Raw genomic sequence first — 24,813 nt, forward strand, 5'->3', positions numbered from 1 at the left:
AATCAGTCTTGGATCACCCACAGCTACCAAGCACCTGAAGCTGATGTAACCGAATAATTTTTTTTGAAATATCACATCCCTTCAAGACTGCCTATGCTGATGCTGAGTGACTGTCCTGTTATGTTGATTGTCTATCCTCTTCCTCCTCCGCTGATATCTTGGAAGAACATTTCTGGTTCTGGGTGATGCCATCAGCCCAATTTTTCTGCCCATGTTTAACAGGGGTGTTTAATTACAATTTTTGATGCAATGCTTTGCAGCAGGTCTAATTCCTGCAATAAAACTAGAGTATATGGGATAGGTTGCAGTGTGGTGGCACCAGCACCAGTGCCTAAGGCCCAATTTTTCTGCCCCTGTTTAACAGGGGCGTTTAATTACAATTTTTGATGCAATGCTTTGCAGCAGGGCTAATTCCTGCAATAAAACTAGAGTATATGGGAGAGGTTGCAGTGTCGTGGCACCAGCACCAGTGCCTAAGGCCCAATTTTTCTGCCCCTGTTTAACAGGGACATGTAATTACAATTCTTGATATAATATTTCACAGGAGGGCCCATTCCTGTGCCCACCCAGAGTAACTGTGAGGACTTATAGTGTTGTGGCACCAGCACCACAACCACCAAAGGTAAATTTTTCTACCACTGTTCAACAATGGCATGTAATTACAATTCTTGATATAATCGTTCACAGCAGGGTGCTCCAGCGCCCACCAAGAGTCACTTTCAGGGCTTACAATGTTGTGGCAACACCAACACCTTGTTCCGCCATTTCTGCAGAGCATATAGGGCAGGCCCCTACTTTCAAACATCCAACTTACAAACATCTCCTACTTGCAAACGGAAGGAGACAACAGCAAGTGAGATGAAAAAAGATGGACGACAAAACAAATTATACAGGGGTGATAACCCTTCCCTATGTTTTCCAAAAAGCTTAAAAATCGTTTTTTTGACTGGAGCTACACTTTAAAAATGTACCAATTAAAAATTACAAACAGTTTCAACTTAACACAACAAACCTACACAGTCCCTGTCTTGTTTGCACTGCCTGTATACTGCTGTTCTGAGTATATGGGGCCTGGGGGCCACACGCATTTCCTTTTTTTAATATGGGTACTGGGTTCCCCTTAATATGCGTACAAGACCCAAAGGGGCTGGTAATGGGCAGGGAGGGCTACCCATGCCATTTTTCTCAATGATTTTCAACCATATTGCAGGAACCAGATATAACATTAAAACCGCAAGCAGTTTTAAATGATGTTATTTCCGTTTAATGTCATTTTGTGCAGGGACTGTTCTAAACACGGGAAACACGTGGCACTTCACAGGCATACTACAGACACCCCCCCAGGCACCATATTTAAAGGAATATTTCACTTTTTTTTTCACTTTAATCGTCATTAAAATCAGTGCTCCCGCCAAAACGGCCATTTTTAAAAAAAATTTAGGCATTGACCCATGTCCCCTGGGGCAGGAGCCAGGTCCCCAAACCCTTTTTAGGACAGTATCTTGCATATTAGCCGTTAAAATTAGCACTTTTAATTTCGAACGTTCGAGTCCCATAGACTTCAATGGGGTTCTAAAGTTCGTACGAATTTGGGGTCCGTTCCAAAGTTCTGGTGCGAACCGAACCGGGGGGTGTTCGGCTCATCCCTATTCAGGACATAGGTTTGAGGCAGTGCTGTGCTAGTGATTGTTGCAGCAGCCTGAGTGTCTTTTGTCAGTGTAGAGAAAGGGACAGGACGCTGTGTGCTGCAGGGACAGTCAGTTTAATCATTAGCTGTTACTATTCGGTCCACAAAAGTGCTATTCAAGTTATTGTTCCAGCAGCCTCTGTTTTGTCAGTTTCTATAGGGACAGGCAGGAAGCTGTGTGAGGCAGTGAGGGACAGTCAGTTTAATCAGTAGCTGTTACTATTAGGTCCACAAAGGTTCTTTTCAGGACTGGTATGGTAATAGGCTTGTACATGTATAATATTCTTTCTTCCAAATATAGAAAGAATATTATACTTGACTGCTGCCCTTCTGCTGCAGTCCGCTAATCATTCACAACCTACTTGTTCCACAAAGGTCCTTATAAGGACTGGTAAGGTCTAGGGTGCTACAGTACATAGGGTTGAGTGAGGTACAGTCTGCTATTCCTTAAGGACTGGTATAGGTCCACAATACATAGGGTTGAGGTGCACTACTGCTGACCGCTGCCCTATACTGCAGCAGTCCTTCATCAGTATAGGGACTGACGTACAGTCTACTAATCATTCACAACCTACTTGTTCCACAAAGGTCCTTATAAGGACTGGTAAGGTCTAGGGTGCTACAGTACATAGGGTTGAGTGAGGTACAGTCTGCTATTCCATAAGGACTGGTATAGGTCCACAATACATAGGGTTGAGGTGCACTACTGCTGACCGCTTCCCTATACTGCAGCAGTCCTTCGTCAGTATAGGGACTGACGTACAGTCTGCTAATCAGTCACAACCTACTTGTTCCACAAAGGTCCTTATAAGGACTGGTAAGGTCTAGGGTGCTACAGTATATAGGGTTGCGTGAGGTACAGTCTGCTATTCCATAAGGACTGGTATAGGTCCACAATACATAGGGTTGAGGTGCACTACTGATGACCGCTGCCCTATACTGCAGCAGTCCTTTATTAGTATAGGGACTGAGAGTTTTGTCACAGGGTCATTTAAAAAAATGACAGGCAGAGGAAGAGGCAGGCCCTTCCGCAGGGGTGGTAGGGGTAGGGCAGGAGCAATAGGCTTGAGCCAAAGTGGGAAGTTGCAGAAGGTGCGTTCAATTACTTTAAAGGACGCACCAGACTTGGTTGAGTGGCTCACTCAGCCTTACTCTTCTGCACCCTCCTCATTCTCTCGATCTGCACCCTCTTCTTCACTCTCTGCTATGTGCACCCCCAAAGACACTACCACCACCAACAACACCACCACCACCACATACCTTCCACTTGAGTCACAGGAATTATTTTCCGATCCATATCAAGACATTTCTGATGCGCAGCCACTCTTGGTATTGGATCAGGAAGAGGAGGTAGCAACAACCGCTACTCAGCAGTCTGACGACAGTACCCAGATCAGCCCAAGGAGGAGGTTGGTCCCCGGTGTTGCTGCCTACTCCGAGATCTCTACTTATAGCGGTGGGGAAGGTGACGTCGATGATGACGTGTCTAGTGATGTCACGTGGGTGCCCACAAGAGAGGAAGAGGAGGGGAGTTCAGAGGGAGATATGGACCAGAAGATAGGGAGGAGAAGCAGGAATAACTTACATTGCACAGGAGGGACAAAGCAGACTGCTAATGTATCAGGAGCGAGTCATCAACCATGTACAGTCACATCTGGCGCTCATAGGACGCCGGCACATGGCTCCGCAGTGTGGGCTTTTTTTAACGTGTCCGCTGCTGACAATAGGGTTGCCATCTGCAATCTTTGCAGTCAACGCATTAGTCGCGGTAAGCCCAACACTCACCTAGGGACGACCGCCTTAAGAAGGCACATGAGCAGCCATCACCGAGCCCAGTGGGAGCAACGGAACACACAAAGCCACACTCCAGGCTCTCACCGTCCAGCCTTGTCTTCTACTTCTCCTTCTCCTCTCTCCTCACAATTGTCCTCCACTCCACCTTCCATCACGCCAAGCTCACGTTTTTCTGCAAAAAGGCAGGCTTCCGTGGGCCTAATGTTCGAGCATAAAAAAATTATGACGCCGGATAACCCTCTTGCCCAACGGTTGACGGCTGGCTTGTCAGAACTCATAGCCCGCCAACTACTGCCATATAAACTGGTGGACTCGGAGGCCTTTCGCAAATTTGTGGCCATTGGAACACCACAATGGAAGGTCCCAGGAAGGAAGTATTTCTCAGAGAAGGGCATCCCAGAGCTATATGGCCATGTTCAGCGGCAAGTGAATGTATCTCTGGCACACAGTGTCAGTGCCAAGATACATCTGGCCACAGACACGTGGTCTAGCAAACACGGGCAGGGAAGGTATATCCCTTTTACTGCCCACTGGGTGAACCTTCTGACGGCCGTCAAGCATGTAACCCGTGGCACCCGTGTAGATTTGGTTTTACCGCCATGGATTGCATGCAGGCCTGGCCCTTCTTCTCCTCCTCCTCCTACTCCATCCTCCTCCCTCTCCTCCTCGGCTGACTCCTCCTTTTCCGCTGCTAGCATCTCTTCTGCTGCGCAGCCCAAGCTCCCCAGAACCTATTCGACATGCCAGGTGAGACGTTGCCATGCTGTGCTGCGTCTGTTGTGCCTGGAAGCCAAGAGCCACATTGGCCCGGCACTCCTTTCAACTTTGCGTTCACAGGCAGATCAGTGGCTAACACGGCTCAATTTGACAGTTGGTAAAGTGGTGTGTGACAACGGTGCCAATCTGCTTAGCGCATTGAAACAGGGCAAAATGACGCACGTGCCATGCATGGCACACGTCTTAAACTTGGTCGTGCAGTGATTCGTTGTCAAATACCCTGGTGTCCAGGACATCTTGCGGCAGGCAAGGAAAATCTCGGCCCATTTCAGAAGATCTTACACGGCCATGTACTCGCCTTGCTGACATTCAGCGGTGGCACAATCTGCCGGTCAGACGTCTTATTTGCGATTGCCTGACACGATGGAACTCAACCTTCTATATGCTTGATAGGCTGCTCCAGTAGAAACGTGCAGTTAACGTCTACCTGTATGAACTCTGCGGCAGAACAGGTTCTGGGGAGCTGTTTTTTTTTTCACTGTGCCAGTGGCTTCTCATGCGCGACGCATGCAAACTTCTGCGGCCATTTGAAGAGATCACCAAACTGGTCAGTCGCAGCCATGGCGTCACCAGTGACATGGTACCTTATATGCCTTCTTTATGGAGCGTGCATTGCGTCGTGTCATTGATCAAGCTGTGGAGGAGCAGGAGCGGGAAGATGAGGAAGTCGCAATGCTGGATGAATTCCCAGGGGGGGGCTACTCTATCTGAGACAAGTCAACAACAGGAGTCTGAAGAGGAGTCAGAGGAGGATGGTGCTGGGGCGGATGAGGAGGAGCAAGAAGAGCATGCTTTAAACCTTTCTGGGATCCCTGTTGTTGTGCGTGGATGGGGAGAGGAGAATGAAGAGGACGACATTATCCTGGATGATGAGCAGGAGCCAGGCCACCACACCGCTTCCAGTTTAGTGCAAATGGGGGCCTTCATGCTCCAGTGTTTTAATAGGGACCCCCGTATAAAAAGCATAAGGGTCAAGGACCAGTACTGGGTGGCAACGTACTTAGACCCCCGGTACAAACACAAAATGGCGGAAATGTTACCGCCGTCACAGAGGGCTGTCAGAATGCAGCACTTCCAGGCCTTGCTTCGAGAAATGCTGCATTCTGCTTTTGCATGCGCTGGCAGAGGAGCAATTCCCACTCCCAGAGAAGGAGTTGCGGGTACCAATCCAACAGCGCCTGCAAGAAGAGGCCGGTTTGAAGATGTGTTGGTGACTTCGGATATGAGGTCATTCTTTCAGCCGACCCATCGACAGGTGTCATCCGCATCCAGCATCAGGGAACGCCTAGACCGTCAGGTGTCCGACTACATCGGGTTAACGGCCGATGTGGACGCTCTGAGGAGTGATGAACCCCTGGACTACTGGGTAGGCAGGCTTGACCTCTGGCCAGAGCTTGCCTAATTTTCAATCAAACTGTTGGCTTGCCCCTTGTCCAGTGTCCTGTCCGAAAGGACGTTCAGCGCAGCAGGGGGGATCGAGACTGATAAGCGTACTCGCCTAGCTCACGACAGTGTTAACTGCCTCACATTTCTAAAAATGAATGAGGCACGGATCTCGGAGGAATTCAACACATGTGACCAGTAGACCATGTATATGTCTATAAACAATTTTTTTAATCGAGCACACAGACCTTCTTTCTTCATTTGGCTCACTTCCTTGTCCAAAAAAAGCACACCGTACTATATGCCCATACCCTCCTCTTTGAAGAGGTTGAGCTGTGTCATATTTCTACTGGGGCTGCTTATTATGAGGGGCTCCCACCATCCCTGTGGTGTGCTGACTTCCTCCTGGGGCTGCTTATTATGAGGGGCTCCCACCATCCCTGTGCTGTGCCGACTTCCTCGTGGGGCTGTACCTCTGCTGTGCATATTATGAGGGGCTCCCACCATCCCTGTGCTATGCTCATTATGAGGGGCTCCCACCATCCCTGTGCTATGCTCATTATGAGGGGCTCCCACCATCCCTGTGCTATGCTGACTTCCTCCTGGGGCTGCTTACGGTGCAGGTGTCAGTGCTGTATATCACGGTGCTGGTGTCAGTGCTGTATATCACGGTGCTGGTGTCAGTGCTGTATATCACGGTGCTGGTGTCAGTGCTGTATATCACGGTGCTGGTGTGAGTGCTTTATGTCACGCTGCTGATGTCAGTGCTCTCTATCATGGTGCTGCTGTCAGTGCTGTATGCCACGATGCTGGTGTTAGTGCTTTATGTCACGCTGCTGATGTCAGTGCTCTCTATCACGGTGCTGTTGTCAGATCACTCTATCACGGTGCAGGTGTCATTGCTGTATGTCACGCTGCTGATGTCAGTGCTCCCTATCACGGTGCTGCAGTCAGTGCTGTATATCACGGTGCTGGTGTTAGTGCTTTATGTCACGCTGCTTATGTCAGTGCTCTCTATCATGGTGCTGGTGTCAGATCACTCTATCACGGTGCAGGTGTCATTGCTGTATGTCACGCTGCTGATGTTAGTGCTCTGTATCACGGTGCTGTTGTCAGATCACTCTATCACGGTGCAGGTGTCATTGCTGTATGTCACGCTGCTGATGTCAGTACTCTCTATCACGGTGCTGCTGTCAGTGCTGTATGTCACGGTGCTGGTGTTAGTGCTTTATGTCACGCTGCTGATGTCAGTGCTCTCTATCACGGTGCTGATGTCAGATCACTCTATCACGGTGCAGGTGTCATTGCTGTATGTCACGCTGCTGGTGATCATCTCCTGCACCCTCTTCTTTGCCTACCCTGACCTTCCCTCTCCTCCATTGCCTTCATGCGCTCCACAGTCCTGAATTGTCACAACAATTTCACATATAAAAAAAGAATGCTTGTAGTTGTCGATCCCAGATTCACCTCATACATGTGTTATGTCATTGGCCATGTGGTGGGACTTTGTTTGCATAGCTATTAATTATTTTGTGGCTGCAAATTTGACCTGTAGGTTTGTAAAGTTCGCCTCCCATTGAAGTCAATGGGGCCCACCGCGAACGTTACGGTTCGCGAACTATCGGCCGCGTTCACGGTACGTCCCTTCGGAAGTTCTTCCATCACTAGTAGGCATGCATGCACAACTCATAGAAGAGGAGAAGCTTCTTTAATAGGTCTCTCCATGAAAGAAATGATCTGCGTGCCCAGTTATGGTTTTAAATAGTTGTTGAAAGATTAAGGCTGCCTTTTTACCACAATTTTGCCACGTTTTTGTTCAGGTCACCAATGTAAAAGGCAGAAAAACACCTATAATCTACCCCAAAGAAGCTCATGTTCTTTTTTGAGCTAAGGGCGGTTTTCAGAAGTTTTGCTTCAGGTGACAAAATGTTCAGATGTGAACAGATGCCATTGAAATGAATGGGATTTTGCTTGTTGACCATTTTATGAGCTGAAAAACGCTGGTCAAAGTAGCAGGAACCCAGATTATTTGGCTCAGGGCTTGGTGCCTGGAAGTAAGATCAGTGCTGTGTCTTAGCCTAGGCCAACAATGCCCAGGCCTAGGGCGGCACTTTGCGGGGGGGGGGGGGCGCCCCCGCACGATAAAATGCTCCCCCTCCTCCTGCTGCAAAATAGTCTGCAGCTGGCGGCAGCTTTTGTGTAGCCCGTTACACTGTATGTCATGTCAGTGTCATTATGGCCTGGGGTGGACTGTGCAGGGGTGCAGCCACCATAAAGTGCATGTGATTGTCCAGCCCGGCCGCACTCAGTATCAGTACAACTGCCAGAGGTGGTACCCTTCCTGCCTGGGCACTGTCGATGAGAGAGAGGAGGACGAGGGGAACTCCCAGGCAGACCAGCCTGCCTGTCCAGCAAGCACTGGTGCATCCTCCTCCTAAATAATGTAAGCCATAGGATCTAATAAGCTTCAAAAAAGGTGGACTTGGAGTGCAGAGTATTGCACTTGGAGCCCACCCTGCTGTGTTAAAAAGGCAAATTAATATTTTCATTTTCTAACACTGAACTGCCTCTCCGCCAATCAGGTAGCACAGGTCTAATACGCATTACCTGATTGGCTGAAGGCAGAGATGCTCCGCCTATCAAAACGAAACGGAGGAGGGGGAAGCATGGAGGACACAGGAGCCGTCTTACAGCTGGCCACCATCACCCGCTGCCTGACCTGCCACTACGATGGGGTAAGTACCAGGCATACAGCGGGCGGGTGGGGGCCACAGTGGTGGCATCTGATGGGCACAACTGATGGCATTTGATGGGGTACAAGTGGTGGCATTTGATGGGGCACAAGTGGCAGCATTTGATGAGGCACAAGTGGCGTTGTAGCGGCCCCATTGGCTTGACTAAATAACAAGGGGAGAGCTTCTGATGGGTGCAGTACTTTTATCATTTTGTCTCAAAGGTGTGCATTAAGTTTGAACACCACAGAGGTGACAGAGCACTATAAGCACCATGAAAACTGTAAAATTACATACAATACTTTAGTTTACAGAGATCACCAAACGATCACCAAAAGAGGGTTACAACAGAATTACAAATGTTAAGTTACAAAGTGGTGTTCCATTATCTACACACATATATCTAAATTAACATTGAACATTTAAGGAAACATGACTATATGCTCAAACATGTGGATTGTCTACAGCATACCTTTTAATTAAGGCCCCATGTACAACGGACGCTGTTAAACGTACGTTCAGAGGCAGTTGGACGCTTTTTTCAACTGCCCCTGATCTCATTCAATGTTATCCTATATGACTATGTACACAGTCTCGTTTATTGCCGTTTTTATGCAGTTGCGTTTAACAGCGTTTCTTTGGAAGCAAAAAAATGGGTTCAGACACCGAAGATTTCCACGTTTCAGATGCCAAACGCAGCTAAACACGGTACCGGCGTTTAGAAGTGTTTTCGTTTATAAGCGTTTTTAAAGGTACCCTATTTTTTAGATCTGGAAAGACAAAAATATGATGGAAAACAATGAAAAAATACAAAAAATAAAGGAAAAACAAAAATAATTCATCTGTACATCTATATATATATATATATATTTATGGCTGAAGCCCTATGACCGATACGTATCTGAACAATACAAACTTATCATGAGATACCCTATATGAAATGGACCTGAAAGTGTGCCCTGGTCTAATGGACGGTATACCAAAATAAGGGGGCATACCCAGTGATTAGAAATGAATGTGTTTGAAGAGAAATGTTTAGAGAAATGCCCTAAAAAAGGGGATGGGAGGGTGGGTATTGCGCACAGGAAACCGACAAAGACCACAGGTGAGTGGGCTGGTTAAATACCCCCCGGGCTCCTCCCATAAATTCAGGCCACCATACTGGCCTTCTTACTTATGGCTGAAGCCCTATGACCGATACGTATCTGAACAATACAAACTTATCATGAGATACCCTATATGAAATGGACCTGAAAGTGTGCCCTGGTCTAATGGACGGTATACCAAAATAAGGGGGCAAAACACTTAGGTAGGGGTAAGAGAGTTTTATTGTTTCCAGCTTAATCTTTATTGAGCCAGTTGGGTGAATGCCCGAGACATCTCTGCCTGTGGGTTAGGGATGTATCGAGCGAAGCAGGCCGATTTCCACCTGCCCAATCTTTTGATGACGTGGTCCGGGACCCCATGTCGGGATGCGGATGAAGCTGCTCCGATGCGGAAGGAGTGGCCGGAGTACTCACCGGGATTGAGGAGCAAGTTGCGGAGGAGAATCCTAACATGTTTAATGAACTGGCAGTTCGTTAATGGTTTGACCGGGAAGGGCAAGAGAGGGCTAGAGTCCGGGAGCTTGGGTAGCAGAGAGAGTAACTGCGTAAGCACAGCGACCGGGCACCAGGCGTTGTTGGTTTTGTAGAGGTGGATATCTACGCCGGTGCCTGCCTGCTGGGTCTTGGTTACCGAGAGGTGGAGGATGAAGTGGTCCTGGTGACGGAGCAGATGACGTCTGCGAAGGACTGGACTGTGTGGGCTGTTATGAGTGAACTCGCTGGGCCGTAGGAAGCCATAGTAGGCCAGGTAAATGGCTGCCTGCATGACCAGACTGGGGAGAACACCGAAGGGGTAGCTGGTAAGCATGGTGGACATGTCCCTGAAGATGGAACTGGTGATGGGGAGCCGTTTGACTTTTATTGGCGGCTGTTGCTTCTGGATGCCGCGCAGGATGGCTCGGATCGCGTGGGACGAGAAGATGGATGGTTTGGTAGGATCCTGAAGTGAGAGGAAGTGCTGTATGCCAGCTAAGTATAAACGGATGGTGTTGAAGGACAAGGCCAGTTGATTATGGCAGTATGAGGTGAAGGCTAGTATATGCCTGGCATCTGTGGGGGTGCCTACTGTGGAGGCAACCAGAAATGTATTGAACGCTTTCCAGGCTACCCGGTAGGCTCTCAGAGTATTGTCTGAGAGTGATCGGTTGATGAGCTGAGTGGCTCTATGTAGATGCGGCTCTAGTCCAGGGTCAACTGAGACCAATGCAGGATAGGAGCTGACACCGTATCTGCTCCGGGAACCTGCTGAAAGAAGGACAGGAAATTAAAGCGGGACAGTGCGTCAGCTGCAAGGTTGTACTTTCCTGGGATAAACGTGCAGTATACATTAAACTGATGCTGCAGAGACAGCTGCACCAGCCTGCGTAGGAAGGACATCACGGAGAGAGATTTAGACCTGCCTTTGTTGACAATTTCGGCTGTGGCCTGGTTATCGGTGGTAAAACCTACGGTTTGTCCTGTCCAGGTATGACCCCAGAGCTGGGCGGCTGCTACAATGGGGTAGAGCTCGAAAAGGGATGAAGACTGACTAAACCCAGGGATCATGAGTATTTGAGAAGGCCAGGGTCCGGCGAACCAATGGTGGCCAAAAATTGCCGCAAACCCTGTGGAGGTTGCGGCATCTGTCCCTACCTGTGGCGAGAGAGGTGAGATACACGGGATGAACAGGGAGATACCGTTCCAGGTGGACAGGAACTCGTCCCACATTGACAGGTCTGCTATGGCTGCGGTATCCAGGCTGAGAATTTGATCCGGGTCTTGTGCCTGAGAAAGGTAGACCAACAGGTGCGAGATAAAGGAGCGACCTTGTGGAATTATTCGCATGGCAAAGTTGAGCATGCCCAATAGCGACTGTAGCTGCCTCCTTGTACATCCCCAGGTGTGGGTGAATTCGCGGAGAACTGACCTGATGCGGGTCAGTTTGTCGAGGGGCAGGCTTGCCTGCATGGAGCTGGTGTCGAGATTGACTCCGAGGAAGGTGATCGATTGTGCGGGCCCGTCCACCTTATGTTCAGCGATGGGAACGTTGAGGTTCCCAAAGACAGTCCTTAATTTGTCGAGGTCCCTTGGAGGTGTGCCCGGCTGTTCAATCAATAGGAAGTCATCCAGGTAGTGGATAACTTGCTGACAACAAGCCTTGTGCAGGAGGATCCACGCAAGAGACTGAGCGAATGTGTCGAACAGCCAAGGGCTGCTTTTGGAGCCAAACGTTAACTTAGTGGCGAAATAATATTGATCTCTCCATTTAATGCCGTGCCAGCACCAGAGGGATGGGTGGATAGGCAACAGCTTGAAGGCGTCGGATATGTCGGCTTTGGACAGCCACGCACCTGTGCCTACTTTAAGGATGGCCTGAATCGCCATGTCCACAGAGGCGTATTTTAATGAGAACTCTTCGGAAGGAATCAAGCAATTTAGGCTGGGAATGTGGGAAGAATGAGGCGCAGACAGGTCGTACACCAAACGATTTTTATTCGAAAATTTGCCCTTGACAAGCCCAATAGGGCTAACTCTCCACGTATTGAAGGGGGGCTGTGTGAAGGGACCTATGACGAAGCCTCGTTCCACCTCGTTTTGCAGCAGTTGGTGAATGGCATGCTCGTCAGAGGCTGCTGAGCGGAGGTTTCTGCACTCGTAGGTTGTGTGGGGCAGGGAGATGAGGCCGGTGTGAAAGCCTGTCGTGAAGCCACCAATGAGGAAGGTGGCTAGTGAAGGAGTGGGGTGCATGGTGAGGTAGAAGCCCAAGCATAGGACGTCTATGCGGCTCAGTCATGAGTCCTTGTGAGCTTTGACCTCGCACAAATTTCTGGGGTGCGCTCTGTGACATATGGCACAGACGTGCAGTAGGCGGCACTGGCTAAAATTGCATGAGCCATAGTTGTAATTGTTGCAGATGGCCGCTCCCCCTACGGTTCGAACCGAACGTCCAAACTTGTCCACTTGATTCTTTGGCGCAGGGCCTGATGGCCCTTGGGCTGCACCAGAGGTGGAGGGGAACTCTACCGGGCGGCTAACCGACATGTTGGCGCACCAGGAGGCAGTGTGGGTGGAGGACTGGCAGATGGCACACAGGGGTGAACGAAGGCCGGCAAAATGCCGGCAGAACAGTTCGGTGTCCATAAGGCTCCAGTCTGTGGGTGACTGGAACTGTGCCAGTTTAGCGGCTGCTTTGGCTGAGATGAACGATGATAATCGTAGAAGGAGAAGCCTCCGTATTTGTACCCTAGGTCCACCACCATGTGGAGGTACAAATCCAGCTCTTCCCTCCTGCAAATGACGTCTCGCAGCATCCCAAAAGCTAGGGCAAACTCTGGGATGGAAAGTTTACGATTCAGCCTGGGGTCCTTAGCTTTGAGGACTACGGAGACATCTCCTCAGGTGTAAGCCTTGTTCTCTGCGAGATCATGGACCGAAATAAGCAGGGAGGCAAGGTTGACATCCTTGCCGTCCAAGATGTCCTTCCTTATGCCGGCCGGCACCAGATGTGCTGGACAGACAACGGGACATGTCCCTGCGTTACCTGTCGGCAGTGGTGACGGGACTGGAACTGGAACAGGGGTGGTTGTGGCTGGGTGAGTTTCTAGGAGCGTCACTCTGGCCTGGACGTCCGTGACCGTATTGGTTAAGGACAACACCATAGAATGCAGTTGGCCTATAGCCGCTGAGATGGACTGGAGAGAAGCCTGAGGCGGGGTACTGGGCCCGGCCATAGCTGGCGGGGTAGAGAGGAGCCTGAAAAGCTCTGCCTTCCTAGCCGTAGCGGGGAAAGGAATGCCCCTGCGTCTCAGCTCTGCTGTCAGCCTGGGGATAGTCCAACCCCTGAAGGACTGTATGCTGTCGCTCACTGAAGGCGGGCGAGGAGACAAGGGGGCGGTAAGGTCTTCGCTGCCGACTTGCGACATGGCTCCAGGTGAATCGTGCCCTAGGAGTGATGTCCTATCTCTTTGGGGATGAAGGATGGACGACCGGAACCTATAGAGGGTGACATAAGTCAAGACTGTTTCTCTATTTTACCAAGCGAATCCACCTGTTGCTGAGTACTAAGGCGGGAGCGAACGTGTATACATATATATATATATTGTCACGTGCCTTCACATACATATATATGTATGCCAGCATGGTTGCTGTCGCATTTTCCACGCCTTCCCCTCTCTCCTTTTTTTTTTTTTTTTTTACCTGGGAAGATAACGTCCAAGCTGGTGCAGGGTGGACCTACTGAACTTGACTGACCTGGAGAGAGAAACAACAGATGACAACTGGTGAGGAGCCTAACAAGTAAACTGAAGAGTGACGTAAACGGCTGGCTAATACGACCGAGGTGCACCGGTGAGTAGACAGTTTTCGTCATAATTCTTTCATTATCACCACCATTTATTCATCATCATTTTTTTTTTGTATTCTGCTGTCCCAATCCGACGTATCATTTGTGTAAAGGATGCAGTGTGGGATGACCCGTGTCCAATGCGGGAGCGCGAATAAGTGCTGTAATTGTGACCGTACAATAAGGCAACCTGTGGAGAAAGTGAAATGTGGCCGTTCCATCTGGGGCACGCCGAACCGAATTGATGCATCACGGATGCTACTGGATTTGAGTTGGAGCGCTGTAAGTGACAGTGAAATGAAGTATGATTTCCATGACAGGGGCACGAAATGGTCGTGTCGCAAGTGCGACTGACAACAAAGCGGACTCTGGAGCACGTACTGAAATGTGGGAAATAACCTGGGGCAAACCGGAACGAATCGGTGCATGTGTAGGTGCGGCTGGATTCGAACCGGAGCGCGGAGCGTGACAGTGAAATGAAACAAACAACTTCTGTCATGACAGAGGCCTAGATCGGCCGGCCGCGAACTGAGACAGGAACCGAACTGGTCTCTGGAGCATGCACTGAAATGAGGCTGAAAAAATACCTGGGGCCGTCTGGACGAATCGATGCACAGGGATGCAACCGGATTCGAACTGAACGCACTACGTGACAATGAAATGTTTCCCATGATAGAGATGCGAATCGGAGAGGACGCAGCCTGCGACCGTCAACGAGCGGGCTCTAGAGCATGTACTGATATGAGGCCAATGAAACTGGGACACGTCGATCGAACCTGTGCGTTGAGAATGCGACTGGTTTCGATTCAGGACGTAATAGGTGACAGTGAAATGATTCCCATGACAGAGACCTGGATCGATTAGCAACGAGTGGGCTCTGGAGCATGTACCGAAATGAGGCCGAGCAACTAGGGGCACACCGGAACGAATCGGCGCATTTAGCGGATGCGACTGGATTCGAATCGGAGCGCAGTGTGACAGAAATGAGTGAAATGATGAAATGACCTACGCGAGCCAGCCGTGGCAGAGGCACGAATCGTTGTGCCGTGTGATGCGACTGGCAACGATTTGTCTGTGGAACACGGTGATGAGGCAGACAACATAAAAAGTTTATGAAAATAGTGCAATATTTTGTTCAAGCAATTTCTACTGAAATGAGGCCCGTGAAATGAAGGGCACTGCGAAAATGGTGCGTTTTGAGTGACTAACAACCCGGTTTCGCAACGAATGACTCGAGATTTCAGGGTTTAACGACACTCAAAAATAGAAATGTTTCTAGTAAAGGAAGGTCAATCGAGACCCTTACCTGCGGCAGTCGAGCCAGAGACGTTGTACAAAACACGAACGGGAACGAAAACCACGAGACTTCTAGTAGAGAGAAGTTATCCGAATGGCAACGAAACTCGAGCAGTCGGCCTAGTGACGTAGTATTGTGCACAGGAAACCGACAAAGACCATAGGCGAGTGGGCTGGTTAAATACCCCCCGGGCTCCTCCCATAAATTCAGGCCACCATACTGGCCTTCTTACATATATATGAATATATATATATATATATATATATATATATATATATATATATATATATATATATATATATATATATATATATATGCACATACCTGATCGTCGCCATCAGACATTCCTCTGGTGACACACTCTTCCTCATGTTTGTGTCCATGCGTGCCAGACTGGGTTGTACTTTTTCAAGTAGAAGGTCAAATGTGGCAATGGACATGCATGTGAAATTAAAAAATATGTCGGGGTAGGTATGCAGCTGTACATATATGTTTACAAAATATCCTGCCAACATTCACTGCGCAATCAAAGCATGGGTCCAATAGCAACGAACTCTGACTCTGGACTTCTCACGCAATTTTCTACATTGTTCTAGCCTCATGAAGAGCAATGTCAGGAGCATTTCCTCACATATGCTCATTATGGGACCCATTTCCAAATAAAACACAGAAATAGTTAACTTACAATGTTTTTTGAGCTTGGGGAGGGTCTTAAATGAGGTAATCTTAATAAACGCTTCTAGACGCAAACGCGGTTAAACGCGGCATGCAAATGCGGCTAAACGGGCGTTTTAAACACTGGTTTCAAGGTGTCAAAAAAATTAGTTCAGAGGACTTTGCCTCAGCATCCCGTGTACATGGGGCCTAACAGCATGGATTCAATTTGTGCCTAAAAACATATATATACTTTGCTCCGCTTGCCAAGGGGTGCATACTTTAAACTTTAGAAAACGTCCTTATCCCCTTCCTGCCAAGCGTACGCAGATGTGCATACTCGGCTTCCGGGGGTTATACCAGGATGATGCCCGCACCTGCAGGCATCATCCTGGTACCGTTTTTCACAGTGGGCGATTGGCTATCCAGCCATAACAACCGATGTGGCTAAAAGCCACTTGGCTGTTATGCCGGAGGAGCGAGAGGGGACGTCCTCCCCTCCCGCCGCCTCCTGACGCTCTTACCGGTGCTCCCGCTCGAACGGGAGCACCGATTCACGATCGGATGCCTCCGGCTGCTGGGCAGGGACTGGAATGAAGCCGTAAGTGGCTTCATTCCAGTCTCCTAATAGTAAACACGGAAGCGACGTCATGACGTCACTTCGCGTTTACTCGGCTGCCAATGGCGCTGGTTTTAAAAAAAATACAGTATTCAGAATCGCCGTTTTCGGTGATCTGAATACATTGAAGTTTAAAGGAGGGATCGGGGGTCTTTTAGACCCCCGATCCCTCCATAAAGAGTACCTGTCACCACCTATTACTGTCACAATGGATGTTTACATTCCTTGTGACAGCAATAAAAGTGAACAAATAAAAAAAAATATATATTTATTAATTTTAAAATAAATAAAATAAATTTACAAAATTTTTTTTTTAAAGCGCCCGCTGTCCCTGCGAGCTTGCGAAGCAAAGAAAATGCATACGGAAGTCGCGCCCGCATATGTAAACGGTGTTCAAATCACACATGTGAGGTATATCGCCACGATCATCAGAGCGAGAGCAATAGCACTAGACCTCCTCTGTAACTCTAACCTGGTAACCGTAAAAAAAATTTAAAGCGGCGCTTATTGAGATTTTTAGGTACCGTACTTTGTCGTCATTCCACGAGTGCGTGCAATTATAAAGTGTGACATGTTTGGTATCTATTTACTCGGTGTAACATTATCTTTCACATTATGCAAAAAAATTGGGCTAATTTTACGTTTCTTTTTTTTAAATTTATGAAAGTGTCCCTTTTCCCCAAAAGTTTGGCGTTTAAAACACCACTGCGCAAATACCGCGTGACATAATATATTGCAACAATCGCTGTTTTATTCTCTAGAGTCTCTGCTTAAAAAATCTATATAATGTTTGGGGGTTCCAAGTAATTTTCGAGCAAAAAATATGGATTTTAACTTGTAAACACCAAATGCCAAAAATAGGCTTAGTCATGAAAAGGATAAACAATCACCTTCTAGGTACTGCTGACTTGCCTGTGAATGCTGAATTAATGAGAGCCCCTTTCTCCAAAACTAGAGGAAGCAGGAAGTGTCTCATGATTAAAAAATTCCCCAGAGAAACAAGAGGAAGGCAATAAAGGTTCCACCTGTCAGTCAGTGCTGAACAAAGGTTTAACGTGACAAGCGGACAGTTACACTCCCACCAAATTATGTTATGACGAATAGAACTTGGAGTCATACATTATTTACAGAACATAACTATGACCACTATAAAAAACATGAGTCTTAAACAATGTAGCTTGTAGGTACCTCTGTGACTGGCTACTGTATTGTGTGGTGGTATGCTAGTGTATCACTAAACTGGAAACTCATTTACTTTCTATGAGAACTACTAGCTTTTGAATAGGACGTTCAATAATTGAGGGTTTTGATACATAGTGCTTATTATCTTGCAATCTTCTTGATGAGCATTAACCAACTGGAAAACTTGTTCAGACAATTTAGAATATCACTGACTTGTGAGGCAAAAGTTGTAATGGGTTTGACTTCAGGGTCACCTATGATAAATTCTGCTGAAGAGCTTGGAGATGTGAGCACTTCATAGGAAACTAGGGCCGGATAACCAGCTTGGGGGGGGGGTATCTGCTACTTAAAGACTCCTGGATGCATGGTCAGCTGGGTTTTGTGTTGTATCCACATAATGCTATTGAGTTGGATCTGTTATCTCTCTTATGAGTTGAACACAATTGGCTACAAGCACATGAAATCTTCTTGCTTCATTATTGATATAGGCCAAAACTACCTGGGAGTCTGTCCAGAAGAATTCTTCGGTAATTTCTATTTCAAGTTCTGCCTCCAACATGAGTCACTCAATCTTGCTGCAGTGACTGCAGCTGAGAGGTCAAGCCGTGGGATGCTCACAATCTTCGTTTGGCGTGACTCTTGCTTTAGCCATCCCGAAGCTGCAGAGAACTTGACTTCTGTCATTTTTGTACCTAAGATAAGAACAGGCACCATATCCTACGTTGCTGGCATCGGAAAAGTGGTGTAGTTCCACCTTCACTATGTTACCAAAGTCAGGATGGTAGCATCTGGGTATCTTAATTTTCCTTAAAGCTTGCAGACTACTCTTCCAAGCCTCCCACCATGGGCTTAAGCTCTCAGGAAGTCCATCATCCCAACTGATGCCCTGCAAAAAAGCTGGAGAATGCACTTGTCACTCAGAATGAAGGGAGCTATGAAGCCTAGAGGATCATAAAGAGAGGCTACGACTGACAGGATACCACAATGAGTTGAGGGTCGATCCTTTATGTCAATGCTGAAACTGAAGGTGTTATTTTCAATTGACAACTGAATGCCAAGTACTTGTCCTTCTGATGTTGAGTCTGGGTTAAGTTTGAGAGGTTCACTAGTTGTTCTTTCTGTTGGAGCTACACAAGACAGGACGTCCCTTTTATTAGAGTTGAATTTATGCAGTCTTAAGCCAGCATTCTTATATAATCCTTGCGCTTCGAGGATTAGATTTGTAGCCTCTCTGATTGTTGAAACACTGGTTAGGCCGTCATCGACATAAAAGTTCTTCTCAATGAAAGCTGATGCTGAAGGATATTCTGCCTTGTGTTGTTGTGCAGGATACTTGAGGCCAAAGTTGGAACATCCTGGAGATAAACTGGCACCGAAGAGGTGAACTGCCATTCTGTATTCCTTTTGGTTCTGTTTCAAACTGGCCAGTCTCCCACCAAAGGAACCTTAAGTAATTGCCCATTTCTGGGGGGATGTAGAACTGGTGTAATGTCTTTTCAATGTCACATATTACAGCAACTGCTTCCTTCCTGAAGTGACAGAGGACTACCACTAGAGAATTTATCAGGTTGGGACCTGTCATTAAGGTGTCGTTAAGGGAGATGCCTTGAAACTTTGCTGAACAATCAAAGATGACTCTTAACTTGTCTGGCTTCTTGGGGTGATAAACCCCATAATGTGGGATATACCACACTGTTTCTTCCTCTGATAATGAAAGGGCTGGTTCTGCATCACCTTTTCTGATCGTTTCTTCCATGAATGCAGTATAGTGTTCGTAGTACTGTTTATTGGCCTTTAACCTTTTCTTTAGATGTTGAAGTCGAATAATGGCCAGCCTCTTTTTGTTTGGTGGTGTTGGTTGACTGTTGTCTTTGAAGGGTAATGGCATCTCATAGTGTCCAGCTTTCCTTTTCATTATGGTTTCAGAGAGAAACTGCACAAAATGAATGTCATCTTAATACACATACTTATCTTCATAATTTCTTTCAGAAAAGTCTATTTCTAGAGCCTTTAACACATCAGTGACTGGGGGGCATTGGCATTTCTTTTACTACGACTCTGTGTACAAAGCTCTGGCTACCCTGTCCATCATGATGTGTATTTGCTGATCCTATGATGATCCAGTCGAGCATAGTTTTTTGAGCAAAGTCTTCATCCTCATAGCCCGTAATGAGCTCCAAGGTTGCCAGTGCTAATGGGCAATCATAGACGATCAGCAGTCTAACTTTGCAGACTTGAAGTGGCTGTAACTTGTTTGCCAAATGCTTAAGGTGTGGCCACTGAAGTGCAGTCTCCTTGGTGGGGATGTGAGACTTATCTATCTGGAATGAAGTCTCTCGTATAGGCTTGATGAAGTTGGGCTATAGCTTTAGATTTGAAAACACGCACTTGTAGACCGTGAGCAATTTGGCTTGATATAACTGTATCAATGGCTGTCATGGTGCTGAGCTTTAGCTGTAATGGCTTGGTGCTAACACTTAGCTTAGATACCAGGTCTGCCAAAATAAATGTTGAATCACTCTGCGTGTCAAGTAAGGCGTAAGTGAAGATTTCTCTCTGAGGCTCCGCCGCAGCTGACAATAGAACTGGAACAATGCAGGAGGTGGCAAGAGTATGCCTTGTCAATGTATGGGACGTAACTTTGGGAACGCTGTCGTTTACCTTATCTCCTGTAGCTACCGAGTCATCGTTTGGTGCTTTGACAGGCTCAGTGTTTGTCTGTATGTGCAAACAGGTTGGATGACGACAACTACATATGTTACATGTGTCTTCCTTTGCAGTCTTTTGACGTATGGCCCTTAAGCAACCAAAGCAGAGGTGGTTTTCATAAATGAAGGCCTTCCTTTCTTCAATGGTCCTTGATGCAAAAGTCAGACATTTAGCGACACTGCATTTTGTCTTTGCAGTCTAGGTAGGGTGGTTTTGGTCTTGAAGCTGAGATCTCTGGAACACTGGAGGTGGAAGGCTTCATTTGAGTGCTTGAGCGCCTTGGCTCTTTTGGGAATTTTCTAATCTGTGGTCTTGGTACTGAGGAGGAAGGGGGAGGCAATGGGGTTGCATACTATCTTGGCTTCCTTCTGCAGGAACTCTGTGAAACAAGCAAAGGTTGGGTATTCTTGAGACTTGTCTAATTCGTCCACAATGATGTGACTCCATCTATGCACAACCCATTCAGGCAGTTTCTTGAGAAGCTTGCGGTTTTCATCACAATCATTTAGAATAGCTAGGCCTTTAACGTGGGGAATGGCCTCCACACCGCCTTGAATGAAATCCGCAAACTCTCTTAATGCTACAGGGTTGTTTGCTGATATCTTTAGCCATTTAGACAGCCTTTCTCTGAAAGCTATTAGCATTATGAATGGACCTCCATACCTGTCCTGGATTAAAGGATTAAAGATGTAGAGATCATGGAGTTACTTACAGCTCATCTCACTGACACAGTTGAGCAACATAATGCCATCTGGGAGCCTTGGCATTCCCGAGCAGAGTCCACATGAGTAACAAATATGTTTAGTTGCCTGCATTGGCAGTGTGCTCCATTTCCCGGGAAGAACAAATCCAGGACCCTTCCTATCTTTCTTTCCTGTCTTTTACTTTCTCCCCTCTCTTTTTTTTTTTCTCTGTTTGTTTTGTTGCTGGTTCTATTTTCTCTTTAAGCAGCCAGTTCTGTACATCGTAAAATGCCTTGAGCACAGTCTCTGTGCCTTGCTGAATACTGATTGGTTCATTTGGGGACTGCGTCCAATGACTTTAGTTCATGAATACACATGATGTCATCTGTTTGTTTTTCTCATTTTACTTTTATTATGTAGTAAAAAAAAAGAAAGTGGTTTGCATCACAAGTCATTCAGTTGCATGTGTAATAACTACCATAAGCTGTTTCAGGCTATTCTCTAATATCCAGTGCAGTGCTTTCCTACAACCAATCATATACAATTGTCTCCATACCAAAAAATGTAATAGATACAGTATATATTAAAAAAATCATACATGATCAAACATATAAATCAGATTTTCATATTCATAAAAGAAAAATTCATATGCTTTCATATCTCTAAAAAAATATATGGTGATTATATGCAAATATTCACACATCCATAAAATGTGAATAAAATTTCATATACGAAAAAAAATAGATAAATAGAGATGTCCATATACAATAAGTGAAAATAATTTTGTACCCAAACAAAATGTATGTCCTTTTTTCCCCACAAATAGAGCTTTCTTTTGGTGGTATTCGATCACCTCTGCGGTTTTTATTTTTTGCGCTATAAAAAAAAAACGACAATTTTGAAAAAAAAAAAAACATTTTGTAGTTTTTGCTATAATAAATATCCCAAATAAAAAAAAAATGTTTCCTCAGTTTAGGCCGATATGTATTCTACTACATATTTAAAAAAAAAAAAAAAAAAATCATAATAAGCGTATATTGATTGGTTTGCACAAAAGGTGTAGCGTCTACAAAATAGGGGACAGTTTTAGGTAATTTTTATTATTATTTTTTTTCTAGTAATGGTGGTGATCTGCGATTTTTATCAGGACTGCGATATTGCGGCGGACAAATTGGACACTTTTGACAGATTTTTGGGACCATTGGCAATTATACAGGGATCAGTGCTATAAAAATGCACTGATTACTGTTTAAATGTCACTGGTAGGGAAGGGGTTAACTATGTTTCATAGATGTGGTCTAACTGTAGGGGGGATGGGACTGTCTAGGAGGGGGGAGAGAGAGAGAGAGAGAGAGAGAGGTGTTCATACTTAGTATAAATACACGATCTGTCTCTATTCCCCTGAAAGAACCGGTTCTCACTCTGTCACGAGAGCTCGCGGGTGCCCGGCAATCATCGTGCCCCTAGTGGCCAAAATGAAAAGCGGCGTAAGGTAACGTGGATTTGCCCAGCCGAGCCAACCTGCTGCAGTAAAACTGCAGTAGCTGGTCCGGAAGCGGTTAAAGTGAAACTTTACCCATAACAACTTCATAAAAAATAATGCTCTTTAGCAATAATGTTCTTTAGCAAACATCCTGCATTAATAATTCTGCTTCCAACATTAGTGTGCGCTGTAAAATGCCTCCGGCATTGCTCCTGTTTCTTTTTGCTGGAGGCTGCCATTTTGCTGAAGCCCAGAGCCCCTGAACAGCAGTAAATCTTTAGGCTGTCAGCATATTGGCCTCTAGTAGCTCTATTTTTTCTTTTCTTTTTTGACATAGAGCAACTGAGCATGTGCAGACCAAGGTGAGACAGTGTATTATTGAATTTTAAACAGTATAGGCATTCATTTTTAACCACTTTCTGACTGCCCTATAGCAGATTTACTGCTACGGGATAGGCATGCTGTGCGGAATGATTTGTGACAGCAGAAGCCGATCAGCAGGTGCTAGCTAATGGATGTCCACTGGCAGCCACTGATCATCAGGCAGAGACACAGAATGGAGCTCTGACTATGTAAATAATACAGAGCTTCGTCCTTTCAGTGGGGAAGTGATGGATTTTGATTCCCTGCAAAGCAGGGAATCAAAATCCATCACTTCCCTTAGTAAAAGACCCACACATGTCGGTGTAAACACTGACTAGGCACACAGTTAACCCTAGCTGTTTAACCCTTTTCCAGCCAGTGTCAGTACAATGACAGTGTGTATTTTTAGCACTGATCACTGTATTAGTGTCACTGATCCCCAAAAAGTGTTAGTGTCAGAATGTCCACCGCAAAATTGCAGCAATATAAGTGGCTGATCACCACCATTACTATTTAAAAAATAAGAAAAATTCCAGTAGATATCCTATAGTTTGTAGATGCTATAAGCCAATCAATATAAGCTTATTGGGATTTTTTTTTACCAAAAATAGGTAGCAGAATATATATTGGGCTAAATTTATGAAGAAATCAAATTTTTAAGATTTTTTCTATTGGATATGTTTTATAGCAGAAAGTAAAACAAATATAAATAAATAAATAAATAAATATATATATATATATATATATATATATATATATATATATATATATATATATATATATATATTTATATAATTTTTTTTATTGTTGGTCTTTTTTTTCTACATTTCTTTCGCAAAAAATAATAAAAAGGGCATGAATTTAATTTATGTACAGCGTTACACGGCCGCGCAACTGCCAGTAACGCAGTGCCAAATAAAATGGCCTGGTCATGAAGGGGGGTAAATCTTCCAGAGGTCAAGTGGTAAATAATTTACATATACATATACCCGCATAAGGGACGAGCATGAAGTGATCTAGCAGAACTTAATTTTCTGATTAAAGTTCCACTTTAAGATTTAAAAAAAGCTCTAGGCATCTTCCACAGCAACTCTTATTCCTCTTTCTCCAACTCCTCTTTGGCAAAAGATAATGATCGTAAGAAAAAAGAGAGCTCTTAATGTAAACTGCATACTCTTTATTGTAAAAACAAAAGAACCGCACTCGCATGACAGAAATGTAAAAATCGGTTTCTCTGCACAGTAAATGTAACTCCTGTGTCGGATTCAATCACATACAGAAACAAGTCCCATCCAGCATGGTGATGTCATGGTCTCGCCCATCTGACACGTTGCGTCCACTATGGACTTTATCAAAGCTGTTTCAAATTATTACTTTAATGTTGGTAATACCCTGAACCACCTTTATGCTTAATTGCAAGAAAAAGCATGCATGTGTAAATTTAGACATTGATAAATGCTTGCTGTGACCAATTGAAACTCCTGCCGCATCTACCCAAGTTTAGAAGTGTGGTGCAGAGAGGGAGATTTTCTGTAATACCAAGAATGTCATTTGTCTAACTGGAGAATTTCTTATTTCTAGGCTGGAGGTACAGCATATCTACCGCAATCACTGTGTCAGATTTAGTTGTGGGGTCAATTTCAGTGGCTCTTTGTGGAAACAATGAATGTTCCAGTCAGCATGAAATGTACAGGTATGTCAGTCTTTATCTGTTGCTGTTCTGAGGCATGGTAAAAGGAACCTGTAAGAATCCTTGGCCTGGCATGCATTAAAATATACAATATATTGCCAAAATTATTGGGACGCCTGCCTTTACACGCACATGAAATTTAATAACATCACAGTCTTAGTCCGTAGGGTTCAATATTGAGTTGGCCCACAAAAATTTCAACTCTTCTAGGAAGGCTGTCCACAAGATTTAGGAGTGTGTCTATGGGAATGTTTGACCATTCTTCCAGAAGCACATTTGTGAGGTCAGGCACTGATCTTGGACGAGAAGGTCTGGCTTACAGTCTCCGCTCTA

The 24,813-nt window shown here is 45.9% G+C and overlaps 1 protein-coding gene across 1 annotated transcript in view; it reads left to right on the top strand.

The window, feature by feature from the left end:
* LOC143930039 (pancreatic lipase-related protein 2-like) overlaps window positions 1–24,813 on the top strand; it is a 133,115-nt gene that overhangs the window by 102,480 nt on the left and 5,822 nt on the right. Inside the window, exon 11 of the mRNA XM_077453938.1 lies at window positions 24,372–24,483. Coding sequence (XP_077310064.1) covers window positions 24,372–24,483 — 112 coding nt within the window. The remainder of the gene's footprint in view (window positions 1–24,371; window positions 24,484–24,813) is intronic.

The sequence above is a fragment of the Lithobates pipiens genome, unplaced genomic scaffold (assembly GCF_037356315.1).
Source record: "Lithobates pipiens isolate NorthernLeopardFrog02 unplaced genomic scaffold, aLitPip1_a1.2 Scaffold_25, whole genome shotgun sequence".
NCBI lineage: Eukaryota > Metazoa > Chordata > Amphibia > Anura > Ranidae > Lithobates > Lithobates pipiens.